The sequence below is a fragment of the Ostrea edulis genome, chromosome 4, assembly GCF_947568905.1.
Source record: "Ostrea edulis chromosome 4, xbOstEdul1.1, whole genome shotgun sequence".
NCBI lineage: Eukaryota > Metazoa > Mollusca > Bivalvia > Ostreida > Ostreidae > Ostrea > Ostrea edulis.
The window spans coordinates 7,804,467-7,823,346 of NC_079167.1; the positions used below are offsets into that span (position 1 = coordinate 7,804,467).

At 34.7% G+C, this 18,880-nt stretch overlaps 1 protein-coding gene across 1 annotated transcript in view; it reads right to left on the reverse strand.

The window, feature by feature from the left end:
- Positions 1–18,880, reverse strand: part of LOC130053972 (uncharacterized) — a 108,155-nt gene that overhangs the window by 12,577 nt on the left and 76,698 nt on the right. Inside the window, exons 52-65 of the mRNA XM_056161816.1 lie at positions 16,447–16,608; positions 15,165–15,320; positions 14,896–15,057; positions 13,552–13,716; positions 13,228–13,404; positions 11,326–11,487; positions 10,888–11,058; positions 7,390–7,551; positions 6,291–6,455; positions 4,990–5,151; positions 3,247–3,405; positions 2,125–2,280; positions 1,031–1,201; positions 662–826 (exon numbers count right to left, since the gene is read on the reverse strand). Coding sequence (XP_056017791.1) covers positions 662–826; positions 1,031–1,201; positions 2,125–2,280; positions 3,247–3,405; positions 4,990–5,151; positions 6,291–6,455; positions 7,390–7,551; positions 10,888–11,058; positions 11,326–11,487; positions 13,228–13,404; positions 13,552–13,716; positions 14,896–15,057; positions 15,165–15,320; positions 16,447–16,608 — 2,295 coding nt within the window. The remainder of the gene's footprint in view (positions 1–661; positions 827–1,030; positions 1,202–2,124; positions 2,281–3,246; positions 3,406–4,989; positions 5,152–6,290; positions 6,456–7,389; positions 7,552–10,887; positions 11,059–11,325; positions 11,488–13,227; positions 13,405–13,551; positions 13,717–14,895; positions 15,058–15,164; positions 15,321–16,446; positions 16,609–18,880) is intronic.

Consider the following 18,880-nt stretch of genomic DNA (forward strand, 5'->3'; position numbering starts at 1 on the left):
CCATCATGTATCTTCAAAATTGAAATTTATTTTTATAGTTACATTCTACACTCATTTCTGTCGGAATTCCCAGCCGTTACAATAGATATACTATATCTATCAAGATCAAAGCATGCTTTGTTCACAGCTGCAGAGCATTCACTAGGAAATGGTTATCATTACAATTTGTAAGATATCAAAGCGAAACATTGAAAATGTAAATGTTAATTAAGACGTGGCGAGTACACGGGAACAGTCAGATCACATTAAGGGCATGTTTTGAAAGTTTAGGTCTTGTTTCTCCTGAAAACGCAGTTGTTTCTGAAGGATGCAAGACATTATACATATGGGTCGCTGAAGCCTTTACTAAATGAACCAGGCAGTTAATATGCTACAAGTGGGTGAATCCCTCAGAGAAGTTGCAAGACAGTTTGATTGTCATCATTTGATGATGGTATACCGAATCAATGATTTGTAGTTTGTCTATACATTCATAAGAGGCCAAGCCAACACTATCTCATCCACTACCAGAAAATTTCCTGGATGATCAATGCACAAACTATACATAGACAACACAGGAAAGATGGACTTCACTGCCAACCTTTCTATAAGGAAGTTTACCAGTAATGACTTTATCAGGCAAATAATCTGCAAATAATCTGAAGCTATGTGCAGGACTTACTGATGCAATCATTTCTGCTGATGCTTCCTCTTTGTTTAGTTGTGTAACCTTGTGGACAGTCAATACAGACTTCAAGCCATTTGTTTTCACCATATGTTCCAAAAGGACAATCTGTGCACTGGTCAGATGTGGCATTTCTAAACTGACCAGGTGTAGTACAATTTTCTACAAAATGAAAGACAGAATTTTGTTATAAATTTTCAATGCCACCATTTTAATTCCACCCTAGAATATCACCAGAAAATTTCTCGTAGATGTTGACAGAAATATTGAATCTTCAAAATTTTGACAGATGAATGAATTATTTGACTCCTGCTCCATGAAAATCCTCAGGTTTTTGTTGCTGACTTACTTATGTTGCTGACTTACTTATGTTGCAGGCACTCAAACTGGTGGCTCGTGGACCAGAGGTGATAAAATCAATGGGACACATCTGGCACGTGATCTGCTGTCTGTTAGTGGTGTTTCTGTAGTAACCCTGCTGGCAGGCAATGCAATCTTTCTCAACAGGCCTATACTGCTCACCAGAGGGACAAGACACTAAAAGAAAGAAAACATTGACAGACACCAGTCAATATTCTCTTCCACACAATGTAATACAAGAGTATTCTGAAACCACACACCTCTGTCCAGGCTTTCACACCTAACTACAGCTGTCCTAAAGAGAATACCTTGTATGGCACATTCACACTGGGTCATATTTAAAAATACTAGATTTTGTAAAATACCTCAACATTGTCTAAATGAGCTTAAAATGGAAATTTTTCTCAAGTTTAGCTGGTACATACCAGGATAACCTAAAGAAGTTTAAGAGCTTATTTCCAATGGGATACTTAAGAGTGTTTTTCCACATAATGTATGGAGTCATTAGTGGAAGCTTGAGTACCCGAGAAAACTCAAACGTTTGCGTGAGTAACTCAACCACACCCTCTCACATGAAATCCGACAGTGAGAATCAAACCTGCGTTGAAAAAGCGAGTGTGCTACCACTCTGCTAACTGGATGCCCTTGGAATGCTTAAATGTCAAATGTGGCTTTGTGTAATATTGTCTATCACTTTTTTCATGGAGAAGACATGGACAAGATGCAAGCTTTATCTTTCTTATTAATTTTGATTTTAAACATCATCTCATTTCAATCTTGGGATAAGATTAAGTGCAAGTTAATTATGTTTGATACACAGACTTGTGAATGTAATATTTTACAAGTTGAAATCTCTAGTTTTACTGGCTTTGATCTTCTGGCTAGTGACTACTTTCGAAAACTGGGTAGGAACTGCGAATTTCAAAATATTCATTCCCCCAACCCACAAATGTTGTCTATTACAAAAGTTAATTCAAACTTTTTTCAAAAGGATTCAGATTATGCTAAACATAAACACATAGATTCATATAGACGAGGAGACAAAACTTCATCAGAAACCTGTGTTGAGGCTTTGGCTCCGATCTGACCTGTAAACTTACCCACACAGTCACTGATGTTCGTGGCACCCTTCATCTGTGTCACATAACCAGAAGGACATTGTGTACAGGATTTCTGCCATTTATCTGGTTGGTATGTGTCATAATTGCATTTCTCACAGACATTGTTTAGCAGATACTCCCCGGGTTTACAGGCCGCTACATGTAAAAAATACCATTTACTATAAACATATCTTTGACAAAAACTTCAAAATCTACCATTAGTTTTCTGAGGGTTTTTTTCCTTCAGTTTACACATAAGAGTAAACCATTTTTGGGTATGCTCTTTCTAACCTTCTAATTAGTTTTTGCATTTAAGTTTTTAAAGAGATCTAGAAGTTCATAAATTAATGCATGTGAGAAAAATAATCATTATTTACTTGTGGGGGATAGGAAAATTTCACCTCTGGGGCAAGATTCGCTGATTGGCTTGGCAAAGCCTTGTCCTACACTGCAAATCTTGTCTCCCCAGTGGTATTTCCTTATTCCACACTCATATTAATGAAATTTTCTATTTGACCTAAAAAGATTATAAGCGAACAATATCATGTTATAATGCAAGCATTTTGTATGCATTAACATCATATTTCCGATTGAATTTGTCTTTTGCCTTAAAAAAAGATGAGCACAAACCTCATGCAACACCAAACATTTTGCTGGAAATGCACACAGATTTCTATACAACAATTTTTTAAAATCAGTTTGACATTTCTTCATAGTTTAGGGCCAAAATTCTGTAGTATTTCTGATAAATGTTTGAATCATTAAACTCGGTGAAGGTGCAGTTTCTTTTCTTTTCGGTTATTAATGGAAGGCAATAAAGCTACTTCAAACATTATATGGAATCTGCAAAAAGTATGCAAGTCCATTATTAGCAGCAAATACTGCCATTTGATCCTTTTATTATGTAAGAACTTAAGTTAGTGAAACCAACATTCAGTTTAAATTTGTAAGAATGTAAACATTGTTCAGTGTCTAGTGTTAAATTAATAAAAGTAAGAATTTTTATTACACAAGAGAAGCTTCTCAGGAATGAAAGCAAGTACTAATAGCCGCCCATGTACAGTAAGACCTACAGTATACTGGTAACACACTACATTCACCAAATGTTCATGTAAAACTTACGGACAGTACAGTTGGTCTCCAGGGTTGCTCCCTTCTCAGAAGTTATAAATCCTGGGGGACAGGAATCGCACAAAGCAGCTTTATACTCTGTTTTATAATACCCAATCTTACACATCACGCAGGTGCCATTGATGTCTTCATATCCAGGAGAACATTGTACTGAAGTCAAATAAAGAAAATGGATTATTCAGTGTATTACAGTAGATATGGACAACAGCAATCTGGCACTGCTTGCTTTTTATCCATTTTGTATCAACTTGATTTTTCAAAACCAAACATATCATATTGCGGGTATTTTCCACTGGTCTAAAATATGGTGATTTGATGGCTCAAAGGAATGCTAATAATTTTAAAGGAATAAATTTTGGCAGACAGAGAAGAGTTATCTCTCTTGTAAATACTGAAGTCGCAATTGGGTGCATATTTGGCGAGTGGAATTTTGGTGGAAAGTTATCTAACCGATTATCATCACTACTGTTTAGATATTTTAATCAAGAGGTTTTTTTTGTTTGGATTTTTTCCCCATATCAGTCTTTAATTCAAAATACATTAATATTTCGGGGTAAGGTTTCCGCAGAGACCCCCCTTAAAATCTTTACCTAGGGTGCCAGGGGCCCCCTGGATTAGATGTATATAGGCATAGGCATACATACACACATGTATATAAATTTATACATAATTATACAAACACATAAACATATATACATAACATTTCATCAAGCACAAATATATATATATATATATATATATATATATATATATATATATATATATACACACACACATACTGATACACACACATATAATATACATTTACATACAAAATTCATTAATATGTCATAGCAAAAAAGGTCGTTATTTAATAAAAAAAACAACAGTATATGTACATAAAGAACCTGAAACTGCCATATGAGGGGTTAACCAATTCAAAAGTTCATATAACAATCCCCATGGCAGCACTACAGGAAGACAGGACCCCTCCTCATAGTGGGAACTTCTTGCAAATTACCAGTATATAAAAGGCTTATTACAATTTTATTTGATACAGAAATATAGTTGTTTGTAATCAATTTAAATTGAAAAAATAAAATTAATAAAAAATCAATCATAAAAATAAAATTTTACAGATTGTTATCGGTAGTTACGGACACGAAGAATGATTGAATACAAATATTTGAATTCATCCTGCGGAATTTGACCTTAATTTCAGAAATTTGCACACTCATTCTGTCATTTTTTTCAATGCGCACAATACATAGGACTAAGGGTTTTTCAGACATTTTTTTTCAAAGTGCGGGTGCTGTGCATTATACATAACTGTGCATAATACACGATATTTTACGGTAAATGAAAAAAAATTGATCCCCAGTTTTAACCCTAACTTAACCCAAAGGTCCATGGCCCATTTGAGAACATTTGCTTATTGACATTGATTTGGTGTGGCCCTGCTACTTTTGAATTTATCATGTAAAACTTTGATCCCCTTTTTAAACCCTATCCTCTACTCCGAGGATTGGCCATGTGGTTCTGGAGAAATCAAAAATGTTAAAAGTTTACGGACAAATGGATGCCAGACAAAATTTGATCAAAAAAGCTCACTTGAGCTCTCAGCTGATGCGAGCTATTTGTTTTGGGGTTTTGAGGGCAAAAACATATCCTAACATGAATGTAAAACAGAGAAAAAACAAAGACATGGTCTAAATAATAGCTACCATATTAATGCTAGTAGTACACCGTACTCACATTGGCACATAGATTGGGAAATGGATCCGGTGGTTGCTGTGGTTTTATCAGTGGGACACTGAATACAAGATGTCTGCCATTGGTCAGGTTGATAGTAACCCTTGTCACATGGCTTACATTTGTTGGTACCAACATCTCGATAATTTCCAGCAGAACAATTGGCTAAGAAAGAAACACAGGTGAAACATGTTGGCATTAACAATTTAGTTTTTTCAAAGTTCTCAAATGTTCTAAATATTGAAATTGTTTAGGAATAAGTAACCTTGCCACAAATGCCCCCCGCTATTAAGAAGTCTCTTACTCACAGAGAATTCAGTATATACAAGTAATTTAAACTCCCCTAACATGTAAACATCCAGTCTCCCTTGATGATGTTTCCAAGTGTTATACAACCTAGACTCAATAATAATTGCACCAACCCAAATTGGATTACTGGACTAAAGAATTAATATCCTATATGAACATATGAATGTGTGGTAGGCCTTAAAAATATTTTTGTAAAAACTTACACAAAGGTGCATGTCAAGAATGTTATCTGATTCTACCAAATGTGTTTTCTATATTCTATCTAAAAAGAATCTCAGGGGTGAAAATTGCTTATCTTTCCTAACCTATCCCTTAAGAAAGGTATTAATTTCATTTAGGTGCTCTGAACATAACTTATGCATTGAAGAATTAAGGTCAGTATGAGAGCCTCCGCAATAATTAAATTCAGATACCAGCAAGTTTTCAGGGTCAGCTTAAAATTGATGCTGTGAATTGTAATAAACAACATTTGCACATCCTGTGAGCATCTACTGCCTCTTTCTTTCAAAGTTATGACCCAGATATGATTTCACAGAAACACAGACAAATGAGGGCACACACAGGATGACTACCCGGTAATATTTATAATCTCCAACTTTGCTTGAATGCCCCTAGATTGTCTGCTGCATGTTATAGAGTGAAGAAATGCTTTTAAAGCTGCACTATTATTGTTTTTTTTTTTTTTTTGGTTTTTTTTTGTTTTTTTTTTTACATCTTGGCCCCATCCCCTAGGACTCAAAAAGACAGGGAAAACAAATTTGACAAATTCTGTTCCCCTTACCCAATAAATGCTTAAATACAAAATTTGGTGAAAATGGTTTATCAGTACATGTACATGTATTTGAGAAGAAATGGATAGTGCATGTTCAAAAGTTTCTGACACATGGACAATGGTAGCAATATGTCACTCAAGGGACTCAGGTGACCTAGTAAAAAGGAAACACTTTGAACTGATGAGCTGTACAGTACAAAACTACAGAAGAAAACTAGCCTACCAACTGTGCATTGAGTTTCTGAAGTGGATCCATTGTTAGCTGTAATCTTCTCCACTGGACACAGGGTACACATAGAAAATTTGTCTACATTGTTGTCCTTGAAGTAACCCACACCACAAACAATACAGACTCTTCCACTCTTCTCCTCACCAGAGGAACAGAATGCTGAAAAAAATTTAGATATCCAGTTGAAATAAAAAAAAAACTTTGTTATCTTTAAACTACACTGTTGAACTACCATTCTTAAATTTAGCAGAGACTACCATTCTTAAATTTAGCAAAGACTACCATCCTTAAATTTAGCAGACACTACCATTCTTAAATTTAGCAGAGACTGAGTGACAGCATCAGTTTCTATCGAACTAGCCTTTTGCAATTGGATCCTAAGTAGAAACTGATTGCAATATTCAAAGATTAAATATGAAACAATGATTCATGGCTAAAGTATAAAAAAGTTAATGCTTGATTCTTGGCTGAAGTATGAAATAATCAGTTATAGCTTAAGTATGAAACAGTTTAAGGTAGTAATGGGAAATCGGAGATTTTTCTTAATTGATTATCTGGAATAATGGAAAGGTCATTATAAATTAAATAATTAGAAAATCCTAAAACCTTTTCTTTTACCAAACTCTCCATTTCTAAAAAAAAAAAATCCAGTTCTGTTTCAAAAGATATATCAATACTAATACACAGCATATGTAGCCACTTGTATTCACTTTAACTTAAAACTTGCAAAATTTCAAACTGAAAATTTGACTACCTACTAGCAGCATTTAACTTGTATACTGAAAATTTGACTAGGTAAGTATCAACCATAACATATTACAATATTTAGTCATCAGTAGTGTCCAAGTTTTAAAAAAAAAAGAATACAGAGGTCATTGTTAAACCAAACTCTGCATCTCTTTTTGTTGACAATCTTTCCGGCAATACTGAAGTTTTGCTCTGACTCCACAGACGATGCTGGTACAGCAAAATATCTTTTTGGCTGTGTGTGCCAATTGTGGAAAGTTGCTCTTGTGTGTTTTTATATTCTAAAATGATAAGATTCTAATCCAGCTCTGTTTGAAAGTAGAGAATCCAATTTCTATAAACTTACTTTCACAGTCACTAACTTTGGTGGAGTTAACATTGCGGGTGTACGTATCGCCTGAGCAGACTTCACAAGTCGTTTTGTAGGGTTGTGACTGGTATTGGCCTCGCGGACAGCCATCACAACCAGTTTCACCCACCTGTCTCTTTGTTCCTGCAGGACAATCCCCTACAAAGATAGAAAACGAGTGGTCCATCAGCCTTACATGTAACAGTTGCCCGAGTATATACAATAAAAAAAGAACAAGGCCAAATAAAATGGGTACATAAATCAGCAACAACAAAATTCAATGGACCGGAACAAATTTTGAACTCGATTTGCCACTTGTCATGGTTAAGAAGTGTGAAAAACTTATTTGCCAGACTGACAGATGGGTGGATGGATGGAGTGCAAACCTTAAAGTTCCCTTCAGTAAAATTTGCCAGTAGGACTAAAAAATTATATTGTAACAAAAGTCAAATTCCATTAGATTATTTTTACTTGGTATATTTGGTTGACTGAACTTTCTTGGTCAATAGTCAATAGACAAAACTGTCTTGGATTGAATTGATTGTCAGTTGACCAAATCATCTTGTGAGTTTCAGCCGAAAGATCCAACCCAAGTTGTGTGGGTCGCTTTCTTCGGCCACACTGTCATTGGGCTGAAATGTCTATGCACCTATATTGATAATCTACACACCACCTAGTGTTAATTCAAAGTTTCATTTTGCATTGGCGACCATTTGTTTTGCCTTGGTGAGTGCTCAAGTTGAATCAGTGACTGTTCATTTTGCAACAGTGAACATTCATTCTGCATTTTCAATTTAAATCTCTTGTTCTTTTTCAGTATATTGTTATTCATTAGTTGTTCATTTCACCACAAAGAAGCATTTTTTAAAAACCCTTTTTGCTGCCCATAAACACAGATATACTGGTAACATAAACACAGATATACTGGTAACCATGGTAACATAAACACAGATATACTGGTAACCATGGTAACATAAACACAGATATACTGGTAACATATTGAATTCTAAACACAGATATGCTGGTAACATATTGAATTCTAGACTTGATAATGAATTTTAAATTGCTAGCATTTTCATTGTACAGTATGTTAAATTAAAACCATTCTAAATGAATGCTGTCAATGCTCAACATAGGCCACATTACTCAACTTAGGCCATGCCAATTTGTAATCTAGTTCGTCGGATTCGCCGCTTCTATTTGTAACAAATCCAAATTATAATATTATCAAAAAATAATATCCGCCCGCGTGTTCAAAAATATCCGTAAATATTTTTTTTTTAGTTTTTACAACAAGCGCACAAATAACCTTGATGTATATGCTGACAAATGACAGAAGCGCGGGCTCTCGAGAAATTTCCTAACAGTGTAATACGGTTAAGTTATTCATGATGTCAATCTTAATATGTACGATACTTCATAACACTGGATTGGAAGTTCCTTATGCTGGAATCGAACTGGAAGCCGATGAAACTTTTGAAGCGCTATTCGATGCCACTATTTAGAGAACATTGATAGCGTATGATTGATTGTTTGATTAGCCTATATATTGACTGAAGTCTCTCTTGAGAATATTTCACTTACATGAAGACGTTACCATTGCCGGTGAAGGGCTGCAAAATTTAGGCCTATGCTCAGCGTTTATGGCACTGAGGGATCTTTATCATGCCACACCTGCTGTGACAAGGATCTCAGTTTTTGCAGTCCTATCTGAAGGACCGTCCCATTTATTCGCCTCTTACAACAAGCAAGGGGTACTGATCGATGACTATTTTAAACCGGACCGACAGTTAACGACAAATTCACAAAAGGTTTGGTGATGTCATATCAAAATTCAAGAAAATGCTCAAAGCGATGCAATGGATATTGCATTTGCAATGAATGTCAAAACTGGATGTGTCCCTAGCAATATGCATATCTCTGAATCGAAAGTTTGTAGAAATGAAACTTAAATAAAATTCTTCAAAAAGACCTTATCAGTTAATGTTGCAAAGTACATGTATTAGGTATAAAGAAAATAAGTCTTTGAAACCGGAAATACTTCTTATTTATTGACGTAAACTATATCAACAAAGTTGAAAAATATTAAGTTTATGTGGTAAACAAATGATATTTGATGATTTTAGATCTTTATTTTTAGGCGCCCGCTTTTTAAAATCACACTTAATTCAATTAAAAATATTTATATTTCTTGTAATCGCTTGCCTCATAATTTTTATCTCCAAAATTAAAAATAATATTTGTAAAATAATTTCGCCCTCTCGCCTCACTTTTTTTGTTTGAAAATCCGAAGAACTATTTTACAAATTGGTGTGGCCTTAGCAGTTTCAATTTTCCCCACATGAAACATTAAATCCTCATTTAAGACTAAACCTAACCTCAGGGGTAATATAAGATATGGTAAATTTGTATCTACAAGACCCAATGATGCTTGCATTAATGTGTTCTTGCATATCTTGGAAGTTTTGGATTTTCAAAAATGCATTACATGTAATGATGATGCTTGCATATTAACTTAACAACTATACACTTGTATTTCTTAAGAGGAATTGAAAGGCCTTTTCTCAATATTCCAATGTAGTGTTTTTTAAACCCTTTCTCTGGTCCCACTCTGGCCCTAGGCATCATGTTGTCATCATTTCTACATGAGGATGCACAAAATATAACATTGTAACCTTGTGGTTCTTTAGAAGATAATTTTTCATATAATTTTCCTAAGCATTCCTAAATGAATTAAAAATCTTTTAGAAGTCACATCTAGATTCCAGGAGTTATATGGCATGAGCAAACTTAATTCTATGTTATATGGTTTTGCTTGCAAAATAATGTGACAAATCCAGCTCATATTACTCTTATGGTTCTTGAGAAGAAGATTTTCAAAGAGTGTTTCCTATATTCACATGTATAATTTAAAACCTTTCTTGTGGCCCTTCAGATAAATCATGTAGATCATGGTGTGAATAATTTTGGTTGAAATTTGGTTTATGATTCTTTACAAGAAAATAAAAATGTGGTGAGACAAACATAACTTGATCAGGAAACCTCATGTGAGTTTCAGCCCTGGTGAGCTAGAATAATGAAGTATGCCAACATTTGTAATCTCAACAATGATCAAACCACGTCTCCTCTTTAAAAGTTAAATATATTGATATTTTGAGAGTAACAAATTCTTAATCTGCAACTTCCAAGGAATAGTGTGCAATCCATCTACTTACTGACTGTGCAGTTCTTAATGTCATCTGATCCAGTACTTACTGACTGTGCAGCTCTTAATGTCATCTGATCCAGTACTTACTGACTGTGCAGCTCTTAATGTCATCTGATCCAGTACTTACTGACTGTGCAGCTCTTAATGTCATCTGATCCAGTACTTACTGACTGTGCAGCTCTTAATGTCATCTGATCCAGTACTTACTGACTGTGCAGCTCTTAATGTCATCTGATCCAGTACTTACTGACTGTGCAGCTCTTAATGTCATCTGATCCAGTACTTACTGACTGTGCAGCTCTTAATGTCATCTGATCCAGTACTTGGGGTTACAAAGTCCACAGGACACCTTGTACAATTGCTGAACTTGAAATCGGTGTTTGTCTTGTAGTAACCAATGGGACAGGCTTCACAGGTCTGAAGCTGCTCATTACGCACCTTGCCAGACTCACAGTATACTAAAATTAATAGAAATTCAAATTGAAAAGATCACAATATGGTGATATCTTCATTCAGATTTTGAGAATTTTTCAATATACATGTATGTGCCCTAAAATGCTAAACTAAAAAATTAACGAACAGTTTCATAAATGAAATTCATATACTTCATCTTTTTTTTTATGACTTTGAGGAACATTGTATATTGCTTTCAGGTGCTGAAAATCAGCTTGATAACATTCAGATTGTGTTTATGATGCTTTACTACTGGTTAACCAGCATTGTACCTTTGCAGTCTGTGGACAAGGTGGAGGCCATTTTATAAGTGCTGTAACCATTTGGACACACAGTGCAGTTCTCCTGGTCCGCTAAATTCTGGTAAGTACCATAAGGACAGGGCTCACAACCATTTTCTGTAGCATTGGGTCGGTAACCAGCAGCACACCTGACTGTATTCAACAAAGAAAATAAAACACACTTGTATGTCAACTGGAACTAAAGGAAATACACTGGACCACGATGATCATAAATTGTGCTTGACCATCATTGTAAATGTTTTTCAAATTTGATACTGACAAGCAAGATATTGGTATTCGTTATTCAAGGTTAGTACAGTTTTCATACTGTCTACGAGTGCCCCAAAGGGGTTAAAAAAAAAAGTATCCCATCTATTGCACAGTTACAGAGCAAATCAATATATCTTGATCTATTTACAGTAAAGCAGCACATGCACCACCATGCTTTCTGATGTACCAAAGAAAATATTTTGAAAATAATTCAGCAAATTCATCCATGTTATTCTTCCATATGAATCAAGATATGAAGACACATACAAAGATTTTCTATCAAGAAAATTAGACTACTTTGTTAATGAATTTTTCAAATACTTGGACATGATAACCAAGTCCAATGGTTAGAATGTTCCACTGCCATGATGTACTCTACTTCTGCACTACCATAAAACACGACATTCTCCATTATATATTGTCTCTTGCTCTAATGATACACGTTTCACAGATGAGTGCTTAGGTGTATGATTCAGTTGATATGTGCAAGAAAGTAAACAAACAGTGCAAAATCTTTCCAATCATGTATCTATAACCTAATACAGGATAATGTACAGTGGCACCTTAGTATATTGCCACCCATCATGTCACAATCTTACAAACCACCAGCAAAATGTGTAGAACAGATTTCTATACACACTTAAAAAAAACCCTGACATAATGCCAAACTCACCTACTGCCATCTGCCTTCAGGTGGAAATGGTCAAATTACCTTTATATACCCCCCCCCCCCCCCCCCCCCCCGATAACATAACAATGCCAACAACCAGGTATCAGAAGCCACTTTTATACATAATTTGTCCTCTGAATCATGAATATAAATTTAGAGAGTGTCAGGAAAACAGGTCAGTACAGTGGAGCCCTAGTAATCCGGACGCCATTAATTGAATTGGTGGTACATATACTTTTGTGTTTTACAAATGCACAGGCACAGAACATTCCAATATTTAGTGAAGTTTTAAGAACTAAATCAAAATAATTTCCTGCATTTATGACTATCTTGTCATATGTGGATGACAATAAAAGAACATCAATTTATGAATTCATCAATCACATTTTTTTTTCAAATTGATGAACTAAAATGGTCAAACTCTTCATAATGCCATCCTTGATATAACACTGAAAGGGACTGGGACAAAAAAGCTGGCGATATTCTGAGGTGTCACTGAATATGTGGAGCTGCAACATACTACATGATGAGTTCCTCATGAATATCTAGTTCTGTCTCTGTTATATTGTTTAATACCTAAAGGTATGAATAATTTTCTCTTTGAAAATGTTTCATTGTATATATTGTATTCTAACTACTTTTTTGAAACACTTTGATCCACAGAACTTAGGAAACTTTTGAATACAAACATGGTCTGGTATGTCTGGTGCCATATCAAAATGTATAATGCAAAACAGTAGAACAACCTCATAATCATATAAAAATAACAATTAATTGTTTTTAAATATCACATGTATATTGATGGTCTAGAGTGTCTAATCAATATTTGCATGAGTTTAAATTGTTTCATAAAAGGTCAAAATCCAGACATGCAAAATTCTTTTGTGATGTTAGGATAAAATGTTATTCATGCCTAGGTGATGGAGTGAAACCCAATTGTGTACATCACTTACATATTGAGCAGTCATCAATGGAGTCTGATCCCTCAGTGGGTGTGAGTTTGCCTCCTGGACAGGTCAAACACTTGCTTGTGGGATCTACTGAATTATTCTTGTAGGTACCCACAGGACAGTTGACACACCTTGGTGTACCAGTACTGTTGTCCACTTGTTGTCCACTCTCACAGAAGACTGCAATATTGGTGGGCAGTCAGAAAGAATAGTCATATATTGAAGTTTACAACACAATGCTCTAAATAACTTGCATCACGCCATTTGTCATTCTCCACTATTAATTCTTTCATAGAACTAACACACTGAATTAAATTCTATACATACAGATACAGTCTGTCTTTTGGGTGGAGCCTTCATTTTCAGTCATGTAGCGTACACCACCACATGATTTACATGACGTCTGCCATTTTTCATCCTGATATTTTCCCTTAGTGCATCTAACACATGTTCCTGGGACACCATCTCTGTAGGTTCCTTGAAGGCAGGAGACTGAAGGAAACAAGTTACATTGTACAATTGTAATTATTAACATGGTCATCACTCTCTTCATCACTAAATGACAAAGCCTCTGGGTGAAAATACCCAGGACAGGTGTAACTGCATTCTATCTGAATATCATGCAGCATTTAATACCTTAAGTTAAGAGTTAAAATCCTGTAATGAAATCATTAATATCTTCTGCTTTGGAGTGACACACATCTATAAATTTTGAATCAACTGATAAGTCCCAATTTTAAGCACCTCCCTTAAACCTTATGTGGAGAGGGCATAATAGCAAGACAGCTTATAAAGAAAGAAATTTCAAAAATAGTTTACAACATTAACTACAGATTACATGAACTACAAACTACATGTGGATGTAGCATGTGGGGGAAACGTGTACATACATACATGAATTGCAAATCAGGTGTATACACAAGTAAATGGACAATATCAGTATTATACCAACACATGCATAATAATAAACTATAAAGATTTTTGCAGTTTTAAAGCATCACTTCTTTTTCTGAAAGATTTAACTAAATATTCACTCAATTTGTCAATTACTGGTTTGTCTTCATTAATCACCAACCAAGTAAATTTGTCCTTATTTGTTAAATAGATAATAAAAATTTGTTGTTGAGCTTGTATATATCATGAAAAAACATTATTCTCTCCTCAACATAGAATGGACAATCAGTGAGGAAATGAAATTCATCTTTTACACAATTTAGGTTACATAATTCACATATTCTTTTGTTTCTTTCTAAAGGAATCTTTTGGCCAGTATTGCTTTTTATACTGCTTATCAATCAAATAAGAAACAATAGCCAAGCGTATCAACCCTTTAATATATGACATAAGTAAACTTGTATTTCTTTTTTTTTTTTTTTTACTTTTGAGTCGACAATTAAGTGTACCTGAACTAAATATTTGAATATAGAAATAAGTAACAGTCAAATTGTACCTAAAAGAAAATGTCGTAAAATATCACGACACGACTTTTCAAAGAGAAATATGTGGTGACTCAAGCTATATTTGCTTGCAATGATTTAGATTGGAATCAAAAAGAGAACAAGAAGTTCCTATGGTAGGAAGCACCATGCCTACCATCCTTATTCCCCCTCAAGCATCAATAACTAGACTTTGAATGCTTCAAATTCTGAATGTTATATGACTGATACTTACTGAGTGAACAGTCGCTGGCTTTGGTTGAGCCAGTGTTTGGTGTTGTCTTGTCAGAGGGACAGGCACTACACACTGCTGGAGTTCCCAGTGTTCTGTAGGTACCCAGGGGGCAGAGGACACATGTACCATTGGGGGCAAGTTCATAACCAGGATTACAGTCATCTGAAAGATCAAGTAATGTGATTAACAAGTCATTTGATGCAAAGAATTCAAAATTGTTTTCAAGAATTTTTTTTTCTAAAACAAATTTGCTTTTTGGTAAAATTCACCGTAGCATTCCGATTGAGAAGTGGATTTCTCTCCTCGTGTTGTTTGACCCACAGCACAGGCATCACAGTAGAACATTCCTCGTTTGCTCTGGTAGAAACCCACCCCACATGGATCACACCTAGTCCCTGTTTGGTAATGTCCAGCTTCACAGATTGCTTTAAAAAATGAATAAGACATCAGCAATATATACCACCTTGACCTACAGGTAAACACCAATATTCAATTCAAAATCTAACAAAGACAACAGAATTCGTAAACTTCCTTCAGTAAATTGAAGCTCAATTCTTCAATGTTGCATAAACTTCCTAAAGCAAAGCATCCCTCACAATGCACACACTGGTATTAATAAATGCAACATTGAGCCCAGTGCATTTGATATTGAAGTAATTATTTACACAATCAGCCGACAAGTTTCATCGACTGCCTCTATTCTGAAGTCCTACATTTACAGCCTTTCCATCGGAAATATAAAAGGAATTTCTTTCACACCTGTCAATCATTCATTACAAAATTCTATCTTGACCTGTAGTTTGTCACTTTGAAACTACAATGCATGTTTAAAAAAAAAATCCTTGCAAGCATAATGGAAAAAAGTATGGAAAAGACTGACTGACAGATAGAGGGACTGACAGAGAAGAAACCTATAGTCACTTTTGGTAGAGGACTAATACAGCCATGCTATCACGGGTGAGGTCAAAAGTTCAATGTCTGATCGAAAACTTAATTCACACAACCTAACCCCTCAAAACTTATTATGATGAAACTAAATCGATTATCATGCAATAATACAATTTAAATTACTTTTAAAAAGACATTTTATAGATCTTTTCTAATGTTTAATAAAAAATGTAGTTTTTAAATGTCATTTCGATGTTCATTGAATTTAAGATTTTTCAGAATTCAGTCAGAATTATTACATGTTAATGTCATAGAGTTAATGTTGTTTTCTAAACATTCAATGAGTCACTTCAGTAAATATTTGTGCATTATAATAAAATCTATATCGAATGACTGAAACTTGAATTAAGGAGTTTTTACTCCTTCCCCAAAACTGTTTGAATTAAGAATCTTATCACACATCCCTCTTATGATTTTGCACCTTATCTTTTAATAGAGTCAATAGCTTGGGTTCTCAAGGTGTAAATGTCGAGATTTCCCACATACTTAGTAGATTTTGCGTGAAGAATGACCACCCTTCAAATTAGTCCTTAACTTAAGACAGAAACCTAATCTTACAGATTTCAAAGAACTGACAAATTTTCTTTGGCAGAAATGACATACTTTTGCAGTCAGAAACGGCGACGCTGGCTACTGTTTGCGTGTTGGATCCTTGTTGACATGGAATACAGGAGGTCTGATCGTCCATATTCTGGTAGGTTCCAACAGGGCAGTCCTCACATATTTTAGTGCTGTTGTCGTAGAAATTGCCAGGTCCACATTTCACTAAAATGAAAGTACAGCAAAACTGGATGAAGTTGGACATACAAGCATGCATGCACACAAATAAATGGGGCATCTAATGTGTAATTCATATATGACTCTGTAACAAGGGTGCAAGGAGAAGCATCACTTTGTATAGTACTGGGAATTCAATGGAAAACAATTATTAAGTGAAATAACTGAGATAGACATACCAATTTAATTATCAATTATAATTGGAATACCTGGTTACTATAACCTACCCAATTTTGCATGACTTATTTTTTTTAAATTCAAAATTTGACAAGTTATGGGAATTTTCTCTTTAGTTTATAAGGAGTACTGTTACAGTTGTAATGTATCACTTTGAGTCATGGAAAGGATCTTTAAGAAATAAATATCATTTTTGTAAATACAAATACTTTATCCAAAGCCAAACCAGCAATGGAAGCCTGAAATAAAAATATTTGTACAAAGTACTGCTTACTTAAAATACTTTAGTATTCACCTGCACAAATGCGTTAGTGCTTCATGAAAAGTAGGCCAGCGTGAAGCATTGCAATTCATTCCTCATGCATTTTCAAAATGAAGTTCATTTCTTATCCTTAAATTCTACTTTCCTTTCTGTTAAGATTCTCAGTTGATAAAACAGAAGTACTATTTTAATCAAGATTCATACGCTCATTGTTAACAACTGCTCCACATTCAAGAGGAAAATACTTGGCATTCATTACAATTTGTGAAGATATCAACAGCAAAAACATTGGAAGTGTCCATATATCCAGATACTGCCTGTCTTTTCTGCATTAAATTTTGTTTAGGAGTCCCTCCTTACATGATCAGCTATCCCGATCCTGATCTTCCAAGCTTTTCTTTTTGATCTAATAGCCACACCAAGCAAGGAAAATATTGGATGTTGTCTTTTAAAGAACATTGTTTCCGATGATTGATTATAAAAAATAATAACTCCTTAATTACTTGGGGAAAATTAGCAATCAATCTTTTCTTTTTATTGGTGATTGGAACATCATTACAATTGCAATACTGCAGCATTAAATTTCTCATTCTTAAAGAATGTATGACATTTTACTGTGAGCATCTTCCTTTCCCCCAATAGTACCCAAATCTGGAATTGTACTGTCTGTGTGGTATCTGCAACATTGGGCGCACTTGTTTCATCGCCCGGGTCGCGCCGGTTGATACTTCCGGAAGCAGGCAAGTTACTTGTTTCAAGTATTTTTAAGCCGCCAGTCAACCGAAAAGTAGCACGATAAATTTAGAGCGGGCACATGGAAAACAATATGGCGGAAAATATAGATAAACATTTTCTTGCTCGTTATTTATCCATTTTTCATTCATTAAAAGAGTTTAAATTTCAATTAGCATAAAGTAGTGAGTTAAGTGGTAAGTTTATTGACATTTTTGTTTCCGAATACTGGATGATAGGATCAACACCGCTTCTCTGTGGAAGTTACAGCCTAGTCTGCAGTGTTTGTGAACAAAATGTTTGAATATAAAACTGATTATCAATTATGATTTTTAAACTTACATGGGTTACAATTTATGAAACCTGTTATGCAGATGTTTTTTGAAAAATACATGACTTTTGTTTTTACATTTTGATATATATTCGACCGATTTCCCACTCGTTTCGCAAGACAAACCGGGTCAAAAAGTCATGTGATAAAAGTGAACTGGGTCGTCACCCGGATTTCTGAAACAAGTGCGCCCATTGTTAAATCTTATTACTAAAATGATCTTGACTTATGACCTTTTAGCCAATAAGTCACACAGCATCTTCCTTGTCTCATCTGACATTTCTGTGGTAAGTGTAAAACCACAATGAGTGATACATGTATTAAAAATGTCTGAATTAAATTTTGTTCCAGTTGTATACACAATTATACATGCTAATGCACTCATGAGCACGTTACTATAATCATAGAAACTTTTTGCCGTCTACAAAAACTTTCAGGATGGTAAGATAAGTTCTGAATTAATCATACATGTTAACTTTTCCAGTTTTGCTGGGAGAATTTCGATTCAGATGGTCTGATTATTGGCTACACAGTGATTTTCTCCCCTTCTTATATGACTGGTACTAATTAATGATACCATTCCCACTTCTTATATGACTGGTACTAATTAATGATACCATTCCCACTTCTTATATGACTGGTACTAATTAATGATACCATTCCCACTTCTTATATGACTGGTACTAATTAATGATACCATTCCCACTTCTTATATGACTGGTACTAATTAATGATACCATTCCCAATGCCAACTATTG